Raw genomic sequence first — 23,518 nt, 5'->3', positions numbered from 1 at the left:
CTGCGGGCGTCACTCTTTTCGAGTCCTTCTTCCTGGATTGATGCCCACTGACTTTCTCTCATCATTCTTACTAACCTTATTAATTACACCTAAGCTTAGCTGCCTGCCTACCTAAGCTACCATTTTTAGCTGACATTTCTAAATTTAAGGAGTCTTGCCTTTTATATTCATATTTTAATTGTTTCTTTTGTTTTATCCATGCACACCTTGTTTGGGAGCAAGGAAAAAATCCCCGGGGATGAAATTGATGGTGACTCCTTGTTTGGGGGGGATGGTTTATAAATAAAATAGTTATATTTCACTTGGGTCCTGTGGAAACCTCAACCTCAAATTTGGGTGGAAATATATGGAAAACAAAATTTTAAATGTGTTTTGACTGAGAGTTACATTTTTGACCTTTTCTTTTACCTTATTAGTTCATTTTTTTTTTTTTTTATCTTTTACTAATCTTTTTCCACCCATTCTCTCTCGTCAAAACACAAGCCTGGATAAATAAATATTCACTTCTTTGTTTTTTTTAGCCTTTTTTGTTCCCAACCTTTCGTTCTCTCATAGGGATCCCCATCACCCGTTTTATTTTTTCAATGAAGTACTTTCTTCGATTTTTATCATATCAATATATATATTATTATATGCTACTTATTCAAATATAAATATACACTAGCTAGTATTAATATTATAAGGCACAACTCTTTTGGGAATGGTTTATGTATATTTTTAACGATTTTTAAATGAGTTGAAGATAATTCTATATTTTGATTCACATTGTTATTTTTGTGCCCTGTAAAAAGAAAAGAAATAAATGAAATAGTATCTCCAAAACAAATTATGGTATAAAAAAATGAAAAGAAAAATTCTCACCTACCTTATGATTTTCTAGGATTGCCTAAGGCAGGAAATGTATTTCCCATCCCTGCCCGCTTGCTACTTGCTAAATACCACAGCATTGAGTTGGAATTCATCAATCAATTCTTATCTTTTTGGGCTGAAGAATAAGCACGAGCCCAAAAAAACAAGCACGAGCTCAAGCCCAATGTCTCCCACCCAAAGCACGTTCCCCAAGCTTCATTTTCACGACCGCCAATTCTAACTTTCCCGCTCTCTGGAACTAGACAAATAGTAATTGAAAAACAAAAAGAAAAACGCAGCCGGTGCATTTGTTCACATAAAACCCTTAAATTTGCTTCCTCATCGGGAAATGTCGACGTGGCAGATATTCTCCGACGCCGGAAAAAGTTTCCGGTGGGAGTCGTCAAGCCAAATCCTCCATAGCGACCGACCAAACGATGCTGCGATTCAACCTCATAGCTGCCGTACTCCACCTCTCCCTTCTATGGCTGATCTCTTACTTCAAGGTCTCTTTCTGTTTCTTAAAAATTCTTATGCTAAATATAAATCTATATTAATATTTAGGTACTATTATTTTGATAGGATGTACGAAGCTTCTAGAGAATGGCGTCGAAGATGGAAATCCGATGATGTTCCGTACAGGATTAGGGAAATCGGTTGTGCTAAAACAATCTTCAATTTCGAAAGCGTTGTCTGTTCTTGGAGATGATGATGATGGACTTAGCTCAGGTGCGCTGCGTGCTATATTTATTTATTTTATTTTGCTAACCCAGGAATTTGGTGCTTATAATTATTTATTGGCTTATTTGTAACATTAGCATCACAGTGTTTAACTTGTCAAAAAATTTGTGTTCTAATCGTTGAGATATTAGCTAAATGTGATGAATGCTTGGCTTGAATTTCAACAAGGCCTAGCCGGCTAAAGCAGAATGTTTAGACTTAATATTATGGCTGCGTGTGCAATTTCCCTGATAAGAATTATAATCTTTTTCTTTTTCTGTTTCTCTAAAATTTGAGGAACTTGATTTTAGGAGGAAATGACTTACTTTGAAGTACAGTATAAAGATTTACTACAATTGTACTAATTATGTGGAAGGAATTGGAATGTAAAATTTTTAAGTATAATATATCCATTATCATTCACATGCTATTTCCAGAGCTAACAACTTTGCCGTGTATGTTTCCTTGTTATTGAGGATGTGAAGACAAAAATTAATTGAGGTGGACACGTTTTGCAGGAAATATAGGTCGATTCTTTTCCTTTTAGAATTTAAATAATGGTAGCTTTAGATACTGATAGTAATTCTTTTTCCCTCTCCCTTCATGTCTTCTCTAGTTTCTCTGTCATGAGTAATATGTTGTTTATACAAGAGATCGAATTAATGCTGGATTGGTTTACATAGCTTCAATGTGCTTGACAGGTGAAACACATGCTAGAGAAAATGCACATGGATTCACCCACTCCCTCTTTTGTACTGGGTCTGGGAAGTCAGTTAATGTATCTTCTGCAGGCCTGGTCAGAGCCAAGACATTGTTGGGTTTGGAAAATAGTAATGGTATCTCCTGTTCTGAAGGTTTTCAACACCCTAGGAAATCAACCAATGCCCCTGAACAAAATGTGTGGCCAAATTTATCACATTCAACCATGAATAAGGGTATGGAAAATAGTGCAATGCATGATGTGACGGTTCCTAGGTCATCTTTAATTTCTAAGACTAGTTTAAATGGACACGAGCTATCAAATGTGGTCAATCCAAACTTGTTGCAATCTGAAGTCCATAATTCCATAACCAAACCACCTTCAATCAAATTCCACACCGCAGGTGGCAGATCCTTATCAGTTTCCAGTGATGCATTGAAACGTGCAAAAAGCCTTCTTGGTGACCCAGACTTGGGTAATTTCTTAAATGAGGAGGATGTGGTTGATCCAGCCCTTTCAGTTTTCAATGAGAATAGACTTAATGATACTTCATCCACCAAGGAAACAGATTTTCGCTCTACTTTTACTTATCCAGGAATTGCAAAGAGCAAGTACATCTCAAAAGTTTTCATATCCCCTCTTAAATCATCTTCACACCAAGTTCAGTCTTCCTTCAATTCAGAAAATGCTATTTCAGGAGTTAGTTTGATCAAGAAATTTGATGCAGTTGATGACAAAAGGTTTCTTGGGTTGAATGGTACTCTATCTTCCATGCAGAAGCCTTTATGCAATGGCCCTTGCGAACCAGATGCAGTTGAGGATAATTCCTTGGCGCATGGTATTGGTTCAAGGATTAATCTACTTGCAAGATCATCTAGTGGGCCGTTGGTTGACATTTCAAACACAATCGGCTCTTGTTACACAAATCACAGACATGATAATAGCGAAAAAAAGAGAGTTGGAAGGAGAAGTTCTACTTCTCCATTCAAGAGGCCCCGCAGCTGCAAATTTACCACCCCTTTGAACAGGAATTATGCATATGCTCCTAGTGGTAATTTCATGAAGGCTGTTGAACTGAATTCCTGTTTTCACCCTTTTATGTTTTTGGCTAAAACCAATTTATGCTTCTAATTCCAAGGTTTATCTGCTTCATCATCTGAAAATTCCGGCTTTAGACATAGCATTTCCACTAGATATCCTTATCAAGGTTCAAGAATGTATATTAAGGACTATTTCAGAGTGCCTTCATTTGACAAAAGCATGGTATGCATACTTGAACTATGTTTTTTGCATTTAGGTTGGCGTTGTTCTATCAGGTTGGTATTGTTTTAAACGCTGAATAACCTATATGTGTAGCTAGAGCACTTCGCGGACCAAGTAATATGTATTAAACCAGATACTGCAGAGAAGTACACATTTTGGGATGAATCTGGCCTTAGCGGCCTTGGATCTGAAGCTTTTCACGATATGTTGGTTCAGTCAGGAGCTTCGGTACAATTTGCTTCTAAAGAGTAATGTTTCCATCACGTTTTTTTCCATTTACTTTTCCTTGGAGTATTTTGAGTTGTAACTCCTGATTTATTTAAATTAATCTATGTGCCAGTTTTTGTTTTTGAAATTTATGTGTGCATATTGAAATAACACTGGTACTTTAGCTTGCACGTATCTGTAATTGGGACTACTATTTGTGATTGCTATGGATGTTGGCTCTCTTATTAGTGCTAAGGTTGAAAAGATTCATTCACTGTCTGAACTCTGAATTTTAATTATATGTCATGGTTTATGGGTGCGTGAATAACCATTCAATTAAAGGCTTTATATATAATATAGTTGTCCCTATGTTGTATGACATCTTAATAACTCATTCTACGTATTTGTGTGTCAAGGTGGGTAACAAATCATTACAAATGGATAGTTTGGAAACTAGCATGTTACGGGAGATTCTATCCATTGAAATCTGCAACAAGATTTTTGACAGTCTCCAATGTGCTTGAGGAACTGAAGTATAGGTATATCTGAATATTAATAACATGTGAGTTTCTTATGAGTTTATAAGAAAATGATGTAGCATGTGATTTATTCGATAGATATGAAAGAGAAGTAAATCATGGCCACCGTTCTGCGATTAAGAGAATTTTGGAAGGTGATGCACCGCCCTCTTCAATGTTAATTCTATGCATTTCAGCTATCCGTATCAGCTGTCAACCAAAGATTGAGACTCCAGCATTAGATGGGAGTGATTATAGCAATGCTGAAAAAGTTGAACTAACTGATGGGTGGTAAGAAAATGCTAAAGTTAATGTTTATCTACATTCAACTAGAATATCTTAATAGAATAATAGTGTCGTTAAACTGTTTTTGGTATCGCCATATTGGAATCAGCATAACAGTATCAGACTGTATCACTGATATTTAAAACCATGCTTGTAACTCTGAATGCATCTTTGGCTCACAGGTATTCAGTAGATGCTATTTTGGATGTACCGTTGTCAAAGCAACTTGCTTCTGGAAAATTGTTTGTGGGTCAGAAACTTCGAGTGAGATACTTGGTTCTGTGCTTTTTTTTTCTGCTATATGATTGAACATTTTGGACAAAATGTCTATTGCTTATGATTTTACTTTTTGCACTCTGAAGATATGGGGAGCAAGATTATGTGGCTGGGTTGGTCCTGTTTCGCCTCTTGAGGTTCTTGTAAGCCTTAGGTGTCCAGACGAAATTTAAATCATTGGGATCTTTACTTGCTTTTGTGACTGAATTTTGGCTTAAATTTCAGGCATCAAGGACAGTTAGCTTGTTGTTGCATATAAATGGAACATATAGAGCTCATTGGGCTGACCGACTAGGATTTTGTAAGCATCTCTTGATTAGTATTGAGCAATATTCATATTTTTTTTTTCTATTGTTTCATTATCTGTGGTTTTCAAATTAATTTCCACAGGTAATGGTGTTAGTCCTCCTTTGGCATTTAGGTGCATCAAAAGTAATGGGGGTCCTGTCCCTCAGACATTGGTTGGAGTCACAAGACTCTATCCTGTCCTCTACAAGGAGAAGTAATCTGAAACTAAAATGTTTTCCTATTCAATCATATTATGATATGACCAGCTTGGTAATTTTTCTTTTTCTTTGTAGGTTATGTGATGGTGGATCTATTGTGAGATCAGAGAGAATGGAGGCTAAAGCAATGCAGTTGTACAGCCAGAGGTGATTTTTTGTTGGCCTAGCCAACTGTAATTTTCTTCTTCTTTTTTTCCTTTTTCTTTCCTTTCTCTAAATTGCTAAGATCCTTTTTCCTCAAGGGGAAAACATTGCGTTCACTTCAATTATCCAGTCTCGTCTGTGTGTGTGTTTTTTTTTCTTTTATTGTCATGGTTCTAATACTTATTTTATTTTATATTCTATACTCCTGTTATGGCATTGTCTGCCTCATTTTTATAGTCTATAAATGGAGACTGCAGATTATGGTATAACCAGGATTTCACTTGTGATGTTTGTTTTGATTTTGTTCATTATGCCATACCAAGTTCATAAATCAAAACTGTTTAATGGCATATATCCACAGTTGGGTGCCTGGGATGAGAATGCTGTCAAAGACTCGTAAGGAAGTAGAATGAATGGCTGAAATGACTTATGAGCATCCATTAGCTTGTGAATTTCATGGATGATTAAAATTTTAAAGCATTTTTGAATTATTGGCTACTGGTAGTGTACAGAAAATTCATTTATTTAAGGGAACTAAGAAAGTGAAAATTGAGTTGAGTTCATCTTTTCACCAAGTTGCTACTAGTGCCATGGCGTGCTTCATACTTAATGGCACTATAACATAGCAAAGCAGGCTTCTTTACGAGGACTAAAGCACTAGTGATGTATCCTTTGGTGCACTTATATGTATATCCTTCTGTTTGCCATTCTCAAAACAAAATCTTACAGTTACTCTTTTTTGGGGCTGCAGGCACTCTGCTGTTGTAGAAGGCATTGTGTCTGAATTCCAAAGAGAGATGAAAGGATCCCATATCTATAATGATAGTGATAGTGAAGAAGGTGCTAAAATTTTGAAGATTCTTGAGACGGCATCAGAACCAGAAGTTATAATGGCAGAGATGAGTCCGGAGCAACTAACTTCATTTGCCTCTTACCAAGCAAAACTAGAGGTGGGTTTCAGATGCTTTTCAACAGGCATCAGTTTCTATGCAGAAAGAAATTATATTAACCATAGCAGATCTGACTTTAGGCAACTAAGCAAATGGACATGGAGAAAACAATCAAGGGAGCTTTGCAAGAGGCTGGCTTGAGGGAAAGAGAAGTGACCCCATTTATGAGGGTTAGAGTGGTCGGCTTAACTAATAATCAGGGAAAGGGCATCCTCAAAGAAGGCTTAATAACAATTTGGAACCCAACAGAGAAGCAAGTATATAGTTCTGCCCTTATTTCTTTTTATTTCTTCATATTTTGTGTGCATATTCTGCGACTGTTGGTAAACACTGTTATGCCCATTTTAGTGGTCTCTAATCATCTTTCATTTCTATGCAAACTCATTGAATACTGTGAAATTTTATTTCAAGTTCCACGCCATCAGCATTACTAAATTTACTTCCTATTATAACAGAAAACTGAGCTGGTCGAGGGACAGGCATATGCTGTAGCAGGACTTCTTCCAGTGAACTCTGACTCAAATACGCTTTACTTACAAGCAAGAGGATCTGCAACCAAATGGCTGTCCTTATCTTCCCTAGCAATCCAACACTTTCAGTAAGTTTCCATGTGCTTCATCAATTATTGTAGCAGGTATTGTCTAGCTAACTATTGTCCTTTTGTAGGCCCTTTTTCAGTCCTCGAGAATCAGTATCGTTGTCAAATTTGGGTGAAGTTCCCCTTTCCAGGTAAATCACATGAAGCAACCCTTTGTACTCATGCATCTGGATTTTCTTTCTATTAAAGCTTGTAAATTTGCTCTTCCTCTTATATTTGTTCTTTTGGATATGCAGTGAATTTGATACTGCTGCTTATGTTGTGTATGTGGGAGAGGTTTATACAACTGCTCAGTGGAAGAAACAATGGGTTTTTGTCATTGATAACTCTATTTCGACCTTAAAGTCAGAAGAAATATCAAATTCCTTACTTGCCATCAGCTTCTGCACACCATGTATAAATGATGGTTCGTTTGCACCAATCAACTCTAACCTTGCAGGAACCACTGTGAGTGTATTTATTTCCTTTTGTAGTCAAACCCTAAAACGGTCTAATTTATAACAGTGGCAATAATATGGATTGATTTGCTGTGAAAATTTGCCTAACAATAATGCCTAAGAGGATGGATCACCTTTCAGTCATTCTACTTTGATCACTTTGAGGATGCAAGAAAAATAGTTTTCTTATGGCAAAGGACTCAATTAAATTTGAGGAGATTCAATTATTTACTGAATAAACCATGGATTATTTTAGAAACGTATGGAAGTCATTTTTGCTGTCTAGGATACTAGTTCTCAAAGTTGATTTTTTCTTTTTCTTTGACTCAATGTGCTCTTAAGCAGGCTACTGCTGTCATAATTGGTTACAACTATGTTGCATGTCTGAATGACTACAAATCCCTCAATGTCAATCACTGCCATTTCTGTCAAAATGAAGCAACTTCTTTTCTCTAACCTTCATTTTCCTTTTTAATTTGTTTCTTTACTGAGTCTCTGTGTATGATCTTTGCAGGTTGGCTTCTTTAATCTCATCAAGAAGGCAGAGGACCAGATGAATCATGTCTGGACTGCAGAAGCAACAGAAAATTCAACTTACTCATTGAATTTTGATTCTTCAAATTGTTCTCACATTAGAAGTGCTGCTGCCACTACTCAAAGCTGGGCAAAGACCTCTAGCCTGGTGCATAATGTTTTGAATTTGGAGTTGAATAATTTTAGTCTGTAGTAATGATGCTTGTTACCTATTATTTATGTTTCTGGTTTCACTTTCCACAGGTTATTGATAAACTGAAGGAAAAAGTTCTATTTATCATTGGCGATTGTAAACGCTAGAAGCCTAAGAGCCTATTTGACTGGTAAGTTGAGCTGTTTATACATTGATCGGATCCTGTTTTAACTTGCCATTGATGATAAAGTATTATTCTGTCTACTGTATGCTTGTATCACTACTTCAGGATCTTAAAATCTACCTGTTACAAGTATGTAAAAATGTGCATGATATTGGAATAACAAACAGATGATTCTTGAAAGTTATATGCTTGTGCTCACTTATCTTCTCACTTTTTCCAAGTACTTACTCGTGGTTTCTTTAACTGAAATCCGTAGGTATTTCCTAAGGTCATGAGGCAGTCATCCCAAATGTACATTTGTGGTTATCCTTGATCATAAACATTGATTCATTTGCAAAAGGAGTGTGATGGAGTGGAATGACGCTAGTAGCAGCTACCACAAACACATCCATGCAAATGATTGATAAATGTTCAACATATTTATTGGTAAGGAAATTGTTCGCAGCTGTGTTGTCAGATTGTTTTTCTTATAATTCCTGTAATTATGACATTCTTTTAGGTCTTTGCTTTACCACTGGTATTGGCAGCTGAAGTTTCGAGGAAGATGTATGTAGATAATGCAATTGGATCATGCAAGGTGGTCCTGGATGCACCTTCGTCAGTTTGGAGCCAAGCAACTTTAGAGGCAGTTGTCCATGGTACATGTCCGAGTTACTAGTCAAGTTCAACAACTCAAACCATCTTCCTGCTGCAATATGATATGGTGCTTTTAAAATATTTTGGACAATGAAGTACTCGTGTCATTTCTGGTTTGCACTATTTGTGAGGATAGCATCAAGGTAGGAGTTGGTGATATTGGGTAATTGATTAAGAACATCACAGCTGCGCCATTATTATGTAAATATTAAACTTGGCACAGTTACAGAAATTTGTGTTATAATATTCCGGAAACGGAAATTATAGTCCGCATGGGTTTTGAAGTTTATGGGTTGTTGAACTTCGAATACTAAAAAAAAAGAAGAGAAATTAACGCAAGGATAGAAGTGTTTGATTTGAATTATGAAGAATCAGATGGGTATTGCAGTTTTAGTTCTCAAGTTAATACCTTCAGAAATTGAAAAATAGATGTCAATCGATGTATGTACTACATCTACACTTTTGCCTAGTTTTGTAGGTTTTCCTGTATTTATAAGGTTAGTAAGTAATATAGGATTATGAGTTGGAATTACTTTCTCACAAAAAATTGTTATATTTAAGATTTATTATAATTTTATACTATCTAAACTAGAGATTGATTTATTTTTAATTTTAAAATTAATTAAGTAAATAAATTAATAAAATAGTTTAATAAAAGATATAATTAATATATAAAATTATTTAGGGACAAACTTTCATCAAATTAACTTTTTACTTATTCAATTTAATTAACTTTATCAATTTCTCGAGCTATATCCATTGTATCTAGATTAATTTTTCACCTACTTTGGTATCTATTAATCTTAACTCATTAAATTTATGGTAAATTAATAAACTTTTCAAGAATTAAACCTACTCTCTAGATTTTAATAGTTCATGTTTAATATTCTCATGAACTAGTATTAAGCTTCCACTCTTATTCCATCATTTAATAGCTTAGATTATTGTAAACATCATGATTTTATAGTCGCAACATAATCAATTTAAGAATAATAAATCAAAACAATAGCGAATTCAAATTAAATCACAACATAATTAATTCAAAAAATCAAAAAACTTTTACCAAATCTCTAAATAAAAAAGAAACAAGCCTCTCGTATTGAGGTTAAACAACCAGAAAAATTTAACAACATAATGAAAATAGAAAACAAGAACAAAAAGAAAGAAAAACTGTGAAAGTCTTGAAGGATGTTTTCAAATCTTGATCTCCAAAGAGAATCTTCAAATCCTTACTTGCCAATCTTTTTTCAAAAGATATTTTGTTGTCCGGAGTTTATGGCATTTTTCCAGTGTTAAAGGTTCTTTCTGAAACTTTAAAATTATCTCCTTCATATAGAAGATGTACAAACTAAGAAATAAAAATATAAAGTTCAGAATAATTTGAAGTCTCCGCATCATGGTCGTGACAGAAAAATTAAAAAGACCAAGTGTCACGGGCATGACATATGTCACAGCCGTAACTCATCTATTTTATTTTATTTTTTTATAATAAATTGCTATTTGATCTTTGATTTTTTTAGCTTTGCTTCTAATCGAACCCACAATCTTTCAAATCATTCTAAATCCATATGAAATAACACAAGGAAATCCAAGTATATAAATTTACTCAATAACTTATATAATTACATTTAAAATTAGAATAATTTAGATCCAAAATCATAGATACTATTCATAAATTGGTCTCATCATTACATGTATAGCAGGTACCAGGAGTCACCATTTGCGAGTGGTGATGTGCCCAGTGTAGATAATACTCTCGTAAATTATAAACAAAAATATCTTGAAAATAAAAAGAGAATAAGGAGACGTTTTATCTACTAAGGAACTCTCGAGTGATATTTAGGATTCGTGGTGATAAAGTAAAGCTACTGTTCAGTGTCCGCAATTACCCCTATAATGGGCATAAAGTGTTCTCCTTTTTAGCGGCTGCAGGTTCTGCATGTTTGGCCCTGCAGTACTTTAATCCAACACAATATTACTTGCTTGGAAATGTTAGAGAGAAAGATGGCACTCTTGCTATAAAGTTTTATCTCTGCCTTCCAAAGGATTGGATCAAAACGTCCATTTATTTTTCCCTTTTATAGAACTTTAACCATTGGGGTAATCTCGAGGGGAATAGGGGACGATCTTTTCGGGTCAAACTGAAAGTAGCATGAGGAACCAGTTCAATAATGCCAACACTTAACACTATACTTTTCATTTCTTCTTATCTTTGTTTTGAATATGCAATTTTGGCATGGCCCAGAAGGTAATGAATTCTTTCTTTTTAGTCTTGCCTCTTAGCTTGTTTCTTTCAAAGAACACAGCACGAAGTTTCTCTGTACAAAGAACTGAAAGAAGTACAACTTTTGCATGGAATCTATCAGGTATCAATATGCTTCCTAGGTGTACGGCTTTAAGACCAGACTGACTACTGCAGTCACAAAGATGAAGATATGGCAAAAATATCCTTAGTTCCATACAAGAAAATTCAAATGTACAAGAGAACCAGTGACACCCTTTTTCTTAAATTATGGCCTTAGGCCACACGCCATAGCAACCTCATGTCAAGCACGTTATAACATCTCAAGAATGCCATGTAAGTTTTGTTCCCTTCTTCTAGTAAGTAAACCTCATTCATTAAGAAGATAGAAGTAAAGAAAAAAGCAAGATAAAGAAAAACAAAAATATAGAAAGGAAAAATGGGAGATGAAAGGAAGAAGGCGATGAAGGGATGCATCAAGAGTAGTAGAGGACCTTGGATAGTTCATAGAGCTACCAAAGATGGTGGCATTGTAACAAAATGTAGGTATCCTACTGATAGAGAGCGCCAAAACAACAAGCAAAGAGAACGCAGACGGCGAGCAGTGGCTAGGAAGATCTTTGCAGGGCTTAGACAGCATGGCAACTTCAAGCTTCCCAAACATGCCGATAGCAATGACGTTCTCAAGGCTCTTTGTGATGAAGCTGGTTGGCATGTTGAAGAAGATGGGACCATTTATAGGAAGGTTAAGTTTGCGTACATATCATCCCTCCCATTAATTGTTTGCTATATAAAGGATGGGCTTTTTTCTTGAGGATCAACTCAAATTTTCTTTTTCCTTTTTCCATTTTCTTTGTTTAAATGCAGCAGGAGGTTATTTCAAGAATGCGAAGCTTGGTTAATGTGGGTCAGCCAGAAGATGGTGATTGTTTTGAAAGGAAAAGTCATGTGGGTCCAGAGAATGGAGCACATCCATCAAGTTCATCACTTGAACACTGCCATGGGATTGGAGGCCATGATCTCAAACTCTCACTTTCACTGTCACTTTCAAGTTTATCTTGAGAAAAAGAAATGAGAGGATGGTAAGGAGAATCAGGTGGATTTGTCTCTGAGCTGGGTGCTTTCATACAAACATCAACATAGTATTAGTCTTCCTGACTGGAAAGAAACATAATAGTGTTCACATGTATATACAACATAGTTTCCTATGACAGTTCTCAACTAAACTCTTTGATGACAAAAATGAAAGACTATTTTATCATTATAATATTTATTTTTAAGACTATTTTCTTAATTCACCGCCGACTATTTTCTCCAAGCAAAGCAACTTAGTACTCTAGCATGCATATTCTGACCTTCCTCTATGCCACGGCATCCTCAGAACCTTAACACAAAATGAAACTTCGCTAAATTTGATATTAATATGAAACTTAACCTACAACACAAAAGAAGTCGCAAATACAACATTTTTCTATTGTGATCCCTATAAATTAGGGTACATATTCTTCCTTTTTTTTTTTTCCCAGTATGAGGTGCTCTGCATAATATGGGCATTACACAGTCGGTACTAATACAGTATTGAAACTTTTGTTCCGCTAATTGCTTTCTCCCCAAAAATTTCACTTGCTCTTTGAAATCATTTCTATTTAATCAAAAGGGTAAGCTGCAGTTTTGCCATTCCCTTCCATGAATTCGCTAACATCCTTTTCCTGTTGGTATATGAAACTGCTAAGATTTTTGATGTTGAATATGTATTTTCTCTACAAAAAATGGAAAAGTAATTCATTCCACACATCAGGTACACCAGGTAAGCACCAATGTATGCAATCAGAATAAGTCGTTGGCTTTGACAACTGTTCAGGGCTCAATGTCTCCCAAAATTTCCGGTAGATGGAGGGGTGGCCATCTTTTCGATACTCTGATAACTGAGTGACATTTAGAACAGTAACCTTCGAACCCAATTTTCCAAGGACCCTTTCTACCATACGCATTGTAGGCAAGTCAGAACCACTTCCCCAGTAGCCATCCCAATCAACAGGGTTCTTCTCATTATAGCAATTTCCTTCACTTCCACGCTCCCATTCCCGGCTCCTGAAATATAAAAATAAATCAATAAGAATATAAGAGTGAAGTTCTCATTGCAGTTGCAAAGTGGTGATGACAGAATACAAAAGCATTAACCTAGAGAAGCATCCTTCTGTATCAGCAATTGTCATCCCAGAAGCATGACAATCAAGAGTCAATAGTGGGGTAACTTATGTCCCTCTTGTAGATTGGAAGTTTATGGGAATGCATGAGAGACCGATTGGGAAGGCAGGTTATAGTCTTTCATATTGATTTAATGCACATTTCTATGTTTCTAGGAACCAAAATTGAATAACTAATGCTTACAACAAGAAACTAACAGGCGTATAAGAAGAAGATGCACACCAATGAAGGGAATCTGGACAGATCCATGACCTAAGAAGAACTCAAAGTGAAAATTTGAATAAGCACATTGCAATTCATCCACGTCAGTTTGCAAGTTATAAACAGAACAAGAAATCTAAGACACCCTCGGTTGTCTAACTAAATGTGTAAGATCAAACAAGCTTTGATCCATAAAAGAACCAATTCCTATAGGTAAATTTCAACGCCAAACTCATAAGACAAGGAATAGTCCAACTTATCTATGGCAAAAAATAATAGCAGTTGCAATGGCCCTCTGTTTACATCTCAAGCCTATCTAGTATCTACTCTAGGGTCAAGAAGCAACAGCAAAATAATATGTATTTTACTGGATATAGCATATCTTAACAACAGGAATTAAAAAGTAACATACACTTGGTTCATACTCACCAGAGATGTGTTGGAGACATGGTAACAAAGAAGATCTGTTTCTTGTGGGATTTAACATTAGAAGCTACCCAGTCTGCCCAGGACCCCATGGCCATCTCCATAGCTCCTAACCCATCTAATTCTTCACAAACCTCATTTTCTTCATTGCTCCACCTAAATGTAATGAAGCATGAGTGAGATACCAATTTGTAATTAATTCATTAGTACATTACAACTTAATATCCTAAAATAAAACCTGGATGGCATTATACTCACAACAGTTTAACAGGGCCTTGCCTCCACCACAAGTATGTGTTGAAAACTAGTATATCAGCATGCTCCCATTTTGCTGAATGCTTCAGAACTGAATCTGGACGGATTATCCGCTCACTCAATCTATGATTCACGGGGTCATCAGAATTAGAATCAACAAGAAGTGGAGCCCAAAGAAATTCCACAGTGGCATTGTATTCCTACAAATGAAAGCAAAATAGAATGATAAAGATATTTTACTGACCTACAGCATTTTCTGGAAGAATAGTGAAGAAAAGAAACATACTACAAATATATTTTCTTCTCCTTCTCATAATAAGTTGTATATTGTTAGTCTTTTTGGCTCACCTCTGCCCTGAATATGGTAAGAGGAGCATTTGGTGACATAGATCTCTTATCTGCTGGAATCACGGACTGTAACAAACAGACCATCGATATCCATTGCCCTCTATTTAGTGAATCACCTACAAACATCAGTCTCTTCCCTCTCAACTTCTCCCACATTTCAGTCACATTCCATCTGTTGTTGCAGCAGATAGGTAAAGTCAAAGGCAGTTAATCAAGTCTTACCCAACAGAAAAACCCCAACATTCGCAGAATTTGCATTTGATTCTCAACCAAAATCACTAAGGCTGCATTTTAGTTCTAATTTATTACATTCAACAAAATTCCAATTCATGCAGAGAAACACAGTGAAGTAAACTCAAGTGAAAAATTCAGTTCGTCATAAATTAAGAGTTGAAAAGAAAGCAACAATAAAAAGCATACCTCTTCAAATTGCAATTGTGAGGTTGCCACCTCCAATACTGGTATCCCAAATCAGACCTTCCGTGCTTGTGACATGCCAGTTGATCCGACATGTACGGGCAATCAGACTCATTGTAAAGTGGATATGATTTATTATCAAATACCCATTTTCCAGAAAACACATCACACCTCTCCAAACTCTCTCTCCGCCGACCCAATTTCGGTTTCGGGTCAATCCACTTGATTTTCTTACCACTGTACTCCTTAGTCAGGTTGCATCTAACAAATCTATCCAAAAACTCTAAAATCCCGAAATGCCAAAAGAAAGAAATGGTTAAATCCTAAAACTACAAATTCAAGAATTTTCAAAAAAAAAAAAAGTTAGCCCAAGAAAGAAAAGATCAAGTAAAGATTAAACATCGCTTAAAGAAAGAAAGAGTTAAATCCTAAAACTACAAGTAAATTAACCAAGAAAGAAGAAAGATTCAATAAACAAAGCACGGAAACACAGTAGAGATTTACAAACCAAGGAAATCCCAGTTAAGGAGAGCATACCAGGAGCATCTTTAGAGTGGCTAACAAGATTTGGTTTAATGTAAGTAAAGGCAGTTTCTTGTTCTTGAGAGACATGATGTGGGTCATCATGGATTCTTGGAATGCTACTCTCGTTGTAAAGAATTGAACACCCGATAAAGATTAATAATACTAATGCTGCAAACTGAAAATGGGATCTTTTTCTGTTCCATCTCTGCATCATGATGGATTTTGAAGCTGCAAGATTCTTGAACTCTTATCACTAATACTAATACCGCTCACAGAAAATAAATAAAAAAGAAACTAAAGAATCATTGAAAATAGCAGTTTAAATGGCATTTGATTTTTGTTTTAATAAAGATTTTCGATTCCATATAAAGATTGTGAATCATTATATGCATCACGGTTTGACCTCTGCATTATTCTGCCTATATGATATGGTGCTGCCGCCACTATTAAGAACAGTGGGTTTATTCAGTGATATTTCCTGGCTGTGATGTTTGTAGGATTGGAATTGATGGTCCCCACAAATTTATGAATATTGATTTGATTTTGATGAGTGGTGTTGCAGAGAGATGGTGATGAAAATGGTGGGTACGAGAAACATTGGATTTTTGTCGGTTTGACGTTTTTGACTAATAGTGGCGCAATTTTGCCAGATATGAAGCTATTAATGACTTGATTTTTAATCTTTTTTTAACTTAATCAATGTCTAATTTAGGATATAGAAAATACTCAATATTCTACTCTGCCTACAATTTGCTTTAAATAATCGATGGTTGACGAATTTTTCTTAGCTATTTGTCTTTAAAGATCGGATAATGATATAATACTGGTTATTATAATTTACTCTTCTATAAATATTTTAAAGTTTGTTATATTTATTTCAATATAAAAACAAAATATAAAATTTAAATATAAAACAGATAATTAAATTTTTATTTTAAAAAATAATAAATATAATAAAATGAACAAAGTAATAAGTTTATTCTTTTTAATTTCAGTTAGGTTTTAATATAATAAAAAAATAAATATATCCATATCTCTTTGACTTTTTATATTAAATATATTTTAATTTACATTTAGTACCTAAAGTTTGTTAACCATTTTATACTTAAATTCTTTTGTTGTAAGGGTTATAAACTTTTCAATTTGTTTTAATTATTAAGGAAATTCTAAAAATTCCTTATGAATCTTCAATTTTGTTAACATATTAAATTTCTTTTTCAATTTTAATATCAGATTTATATCCTGTAAAAAATATCAATATTATACTAAAAATTAACAAAATATCTAAAAAAATAGGAAAATTACTGACATGAAAATGAATTATTTTTAAATAAATAGAAAATTGAATAAGCCAGCATCTCTTGTTTTGTACTTCTTTTTCAAATAATATTAAATTGAAGATTAAAAAAAAAGAAATTGAAATTAGAATGCAAAACTGACTATTTAGCCTAAAAATCGAGTTTTGTCTTCTCTCTCTTCTATGAACTTTGAGGAAAACAAAGGAGTAAAATAGAAAGTCAATATGTAAGCAACACAACTCCTTCTTAAGATCCTCAAAGAACCCAAAGTTTGATCCTGAATTCATTTTCCAATTCAATTGCTTGCCGTAGATGGTGGCAGCTAACTATTTAAAATCATCAATTTAGATTTTAAAATTCTAAAAAATGGCGGCGCCAATGATGAAGTTAGAAGAAAAAGTTGACGAACTCAAAATTGCTGCAACTTGTCAGCATAACTCGAATGGAAACAAGCAATTTTCTTTCTTTCTGTTTCTTTTCTTTTTTCCATATGATTACTCAGATGGAAACACGTTACAAGCAAAGAACATGAGAATCAAACTCCCAATTCCCAAAATTTATCGGGAATTTGCGTTGATTAAATGTTCAGGAGAAGTTAATTAACAACATATCAAAGATTAGTTAAGAATGTGGGCATAAAGAAGCTCATTCCAGACATCAGGCACTCCAGGAAGGCACCAATGTATACAGTCAGCATAGCTTTTCGGGTTCGAGATTTCTTCTTCTTTTAAAGGTTCCCATTGTTTTCTGTATATAGATGGATGCCCTTCTTTTCTGTATTCTGATAACTGTGTTATGTTAATCATTTGCACGTTCAAGCCTCTTGTTTTCAAATCATCAAGTACTTTATCCACTACGTGCATCATCTCTGGACAGGTTGCTTTTCCCCTGTATCCCTCTTTGAAGATTTGCTCTGTTTCACCGTAACAATTTTCTTCTTCTGCTCCACCCCACTCCTGTGCTCTGCAAGGGTTACATTTGCTTGTCATTTATCAGGATAGGATTAATGCATGGAAGGTAGTAGAAGTTTAAAATGGACGTACTTTTGGTGAGTCGGTGAAATGCTGACAAAGAACAATTGTTGTCTGGATGGGTCAATGTGCACCTCTAGCCAATCGGACCATGTCTTCAGAGCCATCTCATAAACTCTAGGCATCTTTACAAATTTGTAAATGCCATCTGGGTTATCAAAGGATCCCCATCTGATAAAATTAATATCCAAATTTAGTCGGTCCATAATCAAATTAAGTATAGGTTATATAATATAAGATCAAAAAAAGAAAAAAAATACTTACAGAACTTTCATTTGGGACCTTCTCCACCAAAGATAGGAATTGAAAACGAGTATGTCTGCATCAGTCCAATGCCTAGCATGCTTTTCAATTCCTTGAACTCTAACAGTCCGTTCAGCTACTCTGTGATTTACTGGATCATCTGAGTTTGATTCCACCAGTAATGGCGCCCAGTAGAACTCAATTGTTGCATTATATTCCTTTATTCAATCGCACATTAATAAAATTACAAATCAAATCCTAAAACCAATTTAATATAGTTGAAATCTATTTCAAAAGTTTAATATTTAACTTACATTATTAAAAATCATCTAATTAAATAATGTAACCATTGATAAGGAAAAAGAAAAATGTAACCAAAGCCATTTCCATTCAGGCGAGTCAAGTCACGTAATCAACTTACATTACAAGTTTAAGGGATTTTAACAAACTAAACCCACAAAAAAATGTGAACTTTTTTAATTAAGTACTCAAATTTCTGATATCTATTAAATACTCAAATTTGAATTCCTTGTACCCTCGTACCATATACATATCTGCCTATAGTTATGATTTAAATCTTCATCCTTCATAAAAAGCGAAATGTTTATATTTATCATTTGTAAGTCATCAAGTCAATAGAATGGAAAAATATTATAAAAGTATCCTTCGTATATAAATATATATAAACTTTTTAAAAATATTTTAAAATCAATAAAATATATCGTTTTCTTTTTTTTTTCTTTTCATATTTACAGTATAATTGTCTTTAGTTTTTTTTAGTTATTTTTTTAAAAACAAAAAAAAAATTTGATAAAAAAATTAAAAAAAGAAAGATATATTTGATAATTTTCCTAAATAAGTTAATCTAAGAATGTGGAGGTTGTCGAACATGACCCTTGAATAATGTAAGAGTATTGAAATTTATTTCATGTGTTGAACTAAAACTAAAGTGAAAGAAGGGCACATGAAAATTAGTAGACCTCTAAAAGAAGTTAAGGTAAAAATAAAATTCAAAAACTTTGTTGAGAGTGGGATTTGAACCCACGCCCTTTCGGACCAGAACCTTAATCTGGCGCCTTAGACCAACTCGGCCATCTCAACTACGATACCGATGACGCGTACATATATTTAATAACATTACTTACAATGGCCTTGAACGTAGCCAAAGAACCATTCTGGTGCATGGATTTTTTATCTGAAGGAATAGATGAATCCACAAGACACACCATTGAAACCCATTGTCCTCTGTTTAATGAATCCCCAACATACAAAAGCCTCTTGTTCCTTAGCCTCTCCAGCAATGCAGTTGCGTTGAACCTTTGTTAATAACAAGCAGAAGAAGAGGAAAAAATTCCACAAAACTCAAAAAAAAACATAGCCAAAACAGAACCTGTACTGTCCATAATCAGTATTACACCAACAAAAGGAAGCACAAAGTAATGCAAAGAAGAAGAAATAGATAGATTGAGAAACCTTGGAAGATCACATTGGTGAGGTTGCCATCTCCAATTTTGATAACTCAAGTCTTTTCTACCAAACTTCTGACAAGCCAACTGATCAGACATGAAAGTACATTCTTGTTCTTTGTACAGAGGGTAAGATTTGTTATCAAAAACCCATTTGCCAGAAAACAAATTACACCTAGACAACAAGTCACCTGAAGTTTTACTAGTAGTTCTTTCTTCTATTAGGTCACCCCTGTTTTGGTTTAGATATACTGCGACAATGAGGAGGAGGGCAAAGAGGAGGGCAATGAGGAAATGGAAGGTGTTTCTGATTCCCCAAGAATATGCAACAGGCTGTGGAGGAGGGAGCATTTGATTTTGGAGTTGGTTTTTCTTTGCCATTGAGAGATTAAATTGTAAGTTTGAAGATGATGAGTGATGCTGTTATCTGTGGTGTTATCTTTGTATCCTTTTTGAAGTTTCTGAAAAGGTAGTTGGAAATCATTGTCAGGATTCCTTTTCCCAAATTAGGAGTAGTGGAAGTGGATTTCTTGGTAGTTTGCTGAAAGGGATAGTTAGAATAAAATAGAACTTTGTAGGGTAGCTATGTGCCTTAATTTGTTTACCACACTACCCTTCTTTTTCTTTTTCTTTTTAAACTTTTGTTCTTCAATTTTCATTACTATGATGTATGATAATCATATCATTAACCAAGTCAACAAAGAGTTCAATTCATGAGAGTTTTCTAATCTTCTTTTGAAAAAAAGTTCAAACTACTAATTTAAAAATCTTGTTCATTGTGATCAAAATTTATGTCGAGCTAAGGAGATCATGAATGGAAAGAAATATTATTGGTAGCTTTATGATCAAACCCTTAAAAGTTCTGATAGAAAATCACACTATTTAACTATTACTACCATCTAATTGTCCTTTTCTCCACCAAAAGAAAGGGCATCAAATGCATTCAAGTTTCTCTTTAAACTCCTCAAGTTCACCCTATTGTAATATATTAAAATTTTGTGATTTCTTTTTTTAAAAAGGAACAGTTTAAAGAGGGCCTGCACCTATTGGATAGCTAACTCCATCTGAAATTAAATTGATAAGCAAGGCTATAATTCAGCTTTAAACACATTTTCAGTAATAAAATTGAAAAAAGAAAAAAAGATAAATCTCAATTATATGATCGGATCTACGTGTCCCTTATGTGATTACACTGATGGATATTTATTGTTATTTAAATTAAGTAATAGCTAAATAAAAATAAGTATAATTTATAAAATAAGAATTTTGTTATATATTTCCATACATATTTCAAATTTATACTAAGTGATAAAAAAGATTAAAGGCAGAATTAATTTTTAAGTTGGACATGTACATTTTATAATTTAAGTAAACGATGATCCTATCTCTTAGAAGTAATATATTCTTAAGTAATTAATTGATTATTTTTGTAATTCTAACAAATATAATCGGTTGTGCATAATTTGGTAAAAGTAATCTACAAAATACAATAATTTGATAATATCATTTTATAAATCATGTTTTTAATGACATTCCATGTGTTAATTGATAAATGCAAAATTCATTATTAAAGTTTTGAACTTTTAGTTGTATTCTTGTTAGCTCTTAATTTTTTTTTTTGAGTTTTTTACTTTTATTTTGATTTTATTAAATTTTTTTTACATATATTTCGTGATACTATTATTTATTTTTATTAAATATTTACATTTTTAATTAAGGACTAATACATTATTAATAAAAATATAAAAATTTAATAAAATAAAATAAAAATTAAATAGTTCAACGAAATCAATTGAAAGTTTTAGAGTTTAAAAATACATTTTACCTTATGATATATATGGCTTTTCAAGCTATAAATGAACAAGTATATATATTTTTACTATTTGGTTGAAGTTAATAAAAGAATATTTTATTTAAAAAAGATATAAAAAAATAAAAATAAAATAATAAAATTGAAAGAGATATTTTTATATTATAGAATGTAATAACTTACTAATATGGAATCCATTTAAAAATTTTACTTATTTTACTAAAATTTATTTTAGTTATAATTAATTTTATATAAATTTTTTATAATATAAAATATTAAATTAAATAAAAAAAATTTAAATTTTTTTAAAAAAGTTAAATTTTATAAATATCAACCAAACACTAACTTAAATTATTGGAAAAAAAAGAACTGAAAAGAAATTTTTAAACCATTGAAAAAAGTAAAATTACTAGGAATTTTAAGTAGTGTTGAAGTAAATAAAGAATGTAGATAGAACAGCTGTTCTCTGGATACTTAAAAAGACTAATTAAGGTCTGCTAAATGTGGCGGCGAATGACATAAACACAGAAAAACAATAATAACTCAAGACTTCGATTCCGGTAATTGAAAGGCCATTTAAGAAAAAATAGAACTATTATTGAGCAGTTCATGACAAAATAAAACTTGATGTTAAAATAAAGAGACAACTTTAATATTTAAATTCTTATATTTTGCGAATATTGTTCGGTATTATTATAGAGGTAACTTTAATTTTTGATTCCTACTTAAAATGAACTTTGCATAATTCTTAAAATCTTTTCAAATTATAATCAAATAATTAATTATCTAAATTGAAATTGAAACTGGGTTTTGGATTTAACTAAATTTTTCTATAAAGATTTAAATTACTTTTAAATTGTAAAATGAGGGAATAGATCCGGACTGGGCATTAGACAGTAAGATATCCAACTAGTTTGTTTTTATTTTAGTATGTGCTTTAGTGTGAAACTGTAGGCACGTGCGTGTCCTTTTAATTTTTTTAAATTATAATAAAATAAATTTATATTATATCAAATAAATTCTTTACATATTTAAAAAGTGAGCTGTTTATCTACGTGTTATACGATAGGTGTAATTATTTTACTATCGATATTTTAAAAAATTTTATTTTGATATGTGTATTTATTTTTTATAATAAAATTATTATTTTATAAAATTATAATAAATTAAATTTAAAATTAAAATTATATTAAAAATAATATTTTTAAATATTTTTTATATATTTATAAAATTTAGTCCTTTATTGGTCTATTGTACGGCTTCGTAATTATTTTGATTATAAATAAATAATATAAATTAAATTTATATATAAAATTAAATAGTTTTTTAATATTTTATAATTAATTAAAATATCTAAAAATAATAATAAATTAAATATTTTTAATATTTACTTTTTTTTTAATTTTAAGATTTTATTGATACAAAAATATAATATTATAAATAAATTAATAGAAGAATTATAAAATTATTCATAAACTTAAATTCTACATGTCAATAATAAATGCACGTGTCAAAATTAAAAATTATATGTGTTAGAATATGATAATGTATGTCAAAAAGTTTTTTAGAATATAATAATGCATGTTAAAAAGTTTTTGTTAGGCTAGACACATGTTAATATTTTTTGGTTTATTTATATGTACTAAAATATTAATTTTCTATATGTATAATATCCATTAGATGTAATATTCTATAATAATTAATTTTTTTAATAATTAATTCATTATTAATAAAAATCATATCACTAATTCATTTAAATCAACATATATAATATGGACATAATATAAATTGCCCTTACAAAGTTAATAAATAAAAAAATTAAGTTAAAATTATATTATAAATATTTATATTGTATACACATATCTTTTTAATAAAATAAAATTAACAAATAATAAATATTTTATATTTAAACAATGAATATTCAACACATATTTATTGAATATAAATTAATAAATATTTAATATAAAATTAATTTAAAAAAATTACATCAGTATTTGAAGTACATGACTTAATTTTTTATAAATAAAATGACAAGGGATGAATTCCAAAACCCATAAAATTATATGGATCAGAATCCATATTACAATTTGCGCTATATTATATATGGT

General features: G+C 32.5%; 4 protein-coding genes and 1 non-coding gene across 7 annotated transcripts; 2 read left to right on the top strand and 3 right to left on the bottom strand.

The window, feature by feature from the left end:
- The first annotated feature begins 238 nt into the window (after positions 1-238).
- On the top strand, positions 239-9,341 carry LOC8263118 (protein BREAST CANCER SUSCEPTIBILITY 2 homolog B). 3 transcript variants are annotated; one of them, XM_048369920.1, is made up of 22 exons: positions 240-1,355; positions 1,432-1,578; positions 2,088-2,096; positions 2,271-3,320; positions 3,408-3,532; positions 3,626-3,780; positions 4,156-4,278; positions 4,357-4,548; positions 4,725-4,806; positions 4,905-4,955; positions 5,044-5,119; positions 5,209-5,320; positions 5,400-5,471; positions 6,220-6,418; positions 6,499-6,675; positions 6,874-7,016; positions 7,085-7,147; positions 7,253-7,463; positions 7,968-8,135; positions 8,231-8,310; positions 8,561-8,730; positions 8,804-9,341. In XM_048369920.1, the coding sequence occupies exons 1-20, from the start codon at positions 1,199-1,201 to the stop codon at positions 8,285-8,287; spliced, it is 3,369 nt and encodes a 1,122-aa protein (XP_048225877.1). In that variant the 5' UTR covers positions 240-1,198; the 3' UTR covers positions 8,288-8,310; positions 8,561-8,730; positions 8,804-9,341. The 3 variants fall into 3 exon arrangements, with proteins under 3 accessions (XP_025014463.2, XP_048225877.1, XP_048225875.1); XM_048369918.1 differs by having other exon boundaries at positions 4,905-4,961; XM_025158695.2 differs by lacking the exons at positions 8,231-8,310; positions 8,561-8,730; positions 8,804-9,341 and having other exon boundaries at positions 239-1,355; positions 4,905-4,961; positions 7,253-7,422; positions 7,968-8,121.
- A 1,906-nt stretch (positions 9,342-11,247) lies between these two features.
- Positions 11,248-12,305, top strand: LOC8263117 (BES1/BZR1 homolog protein 3). Its single transcript, XM_048370162.1, has 2 exons — positions 11,248-11,938; positions 12,121-12,305. The coding sequence occupies exons 1-2, from the start codon at positions 11,622-11,624 to the stop codon at positions 12,242-12,244; spliced, it is 441 nt and encodes a 146-aa protein (XP_048226119.1). The 5' UTR covers positions 11,248-11,621; the 3' UTR covers positions 12,245-12,305.
- A 262-nt stretch (positions 12,306-12,567) lies between these two features.
- Positions 12,568-16,133, bottom strand: LOC8278934 (protein trichome birefringence-like 35). Its single transcript, XM_015723859.3, has 6 exons — positions 15,575-16,133; positions 15,041-15,320; positions 14,621-14,792; positions 14,276-14,472; positions 14,021-14,173; positions 12,568-13,273 (listed from the first exon to the last, which is right to left on the bottom strand). The coding sequence occupies exons 1-6, from the start codon at positions 15,774-15,776 to the stop codon at positions 12,943-12,945; spliced, it is 1,335 nt and encodes a 444-aa protein (XP_015579345.2). The 5' UTR covers positions 15,777-16,133; the 3' UTR covers positions 12,568-12,942.
- A 1,173-nt stretch (positions 16,134-17,306) lies between these two features.
- On the bottom strand, positions 17,307-20,032 carry LOC107261844 (protein trichome birefringence-like 34). The gene is made up of 5 exons (XM_015723872.3): positions 19,608-20,032; positions 19,280-19,451; positions 18,156-18,352; positions 17,904-18,062; positions 17,307-17,823 (listed from the first exon to the last, which is right to left on the bottom strand). The coding sequence occupies exons 1-5, from the start codon at positions 19,979-19,981 to the stop codon at positions 17,478-17,480; spliced, it is 1,248 nt and encodes a 415-aa protein (XP_015579358.2). The 5' UTR covers positions 19,982-20,032; the 3' UTR covers positions 17,307-17,477.
- On the bottom strand, positions 19,155-19,235 carry TRNAL-AAG. Its single transcript has one exon. It is a non-coding gene; the product is annotated as a tRNA-Leu (tRNA).
- Positions 20,033-23,518: the final 3,486 nt, after the last annotated feature.

The sequence above is a fragment of the Ricinus communis genome, chromosome 10 (assembly GCF_019578655.1).
Source record: "Ricinus communis isolate WT05 ecotype wild-type chromosome 10, ASM1957865v1, whole genome shotgun sequence".
NCBI classification, from domain to species: Eukaryota; Viridiplantae; Streptophyta; class Magnoliopsida; order Malpighiales; family Euphorbiaceae; genus Ricinus; species Ricinus communis.
Note: the sequence above shows the minus strand (reverse complement) of the source record. Positions and strands in the feature narration are given on the sequence as shown.

Coding starts and splice junctions, on each gene's coding strand:
- LOC8263118 (XM_048369918.1), top strand. CDS start 1,199: ATGTCGACGTGGCAGATATTCTCCGACGCCGGAAAAAGTTTCCGGTGG. Junction 4,807..4,904: donor TTGTGGGTCAGAAACTTCGA/GTGAGATACTTG, acceptor TGCACTCTGAAG/ATATGGGGAGCAAGATTATG. Junction 5,472..6,219: donor ATGCAGTTGTACAGCCAGAG/GTGATTTTTTGT, acceptor TTGGGGCTGCAG/GCACTCTGCTGTTGTAGAAG.
- LOC8263117 (XM_048370162.1), top strand. CDS start 11,622: ATGGGAGATGAAAGGAAGAAGGCGATGAAGGGATGCATCAAGAGTAGT. Junction 11,939..12,120: donor TATAGGAAGGTTAAGTTTGC/GTACATATCATC, acceptor TTGTTTTGAAAG/GAAAAGTCATGTGGGTCCAG.
- LOC8278934 (XM_015723859.3), bottom strand. CDS start 15,776: ATGATGCAGAGATGGAACAGAAAAAGATCCCATTTTCAGTTTGCAGCA. Junction 15,321..15,574: donor CCACTCTAAAGATGCTCCTG/GTATGCTCTCCT, acceptor TCGGGATTTTAG/AGTTTTTGGATAGATTTGTT. Junction 14,473..14,620: donor TTACCATATTCAGGGCAGAG/GTGAGCCAAAAA, acceptor TTTCATTTGTAG/GAATACAATGCCACTGTGGA.
- LOC107261844 (XM_015723872.3), bottom strand. CDS start 19,981: ATGGCAAAGAAAAACCAACTCCAAAATCAAATGCTCCCTCCTCCACAG. Junction 19,452..19,607: donor CACCAATGTGATCTTCCAAG/GTTTCTCAATCT, acceptor TTATTAACAAAG/GTTCAACGCAACTGCATTGC. Junction 18,063..18,155: donor AGGTCCCAAATGAAAGTTCT/GTAAGTATTTTT, acceptor TAATTTTATCAG/ATGGGGATCCTTTGATAACC.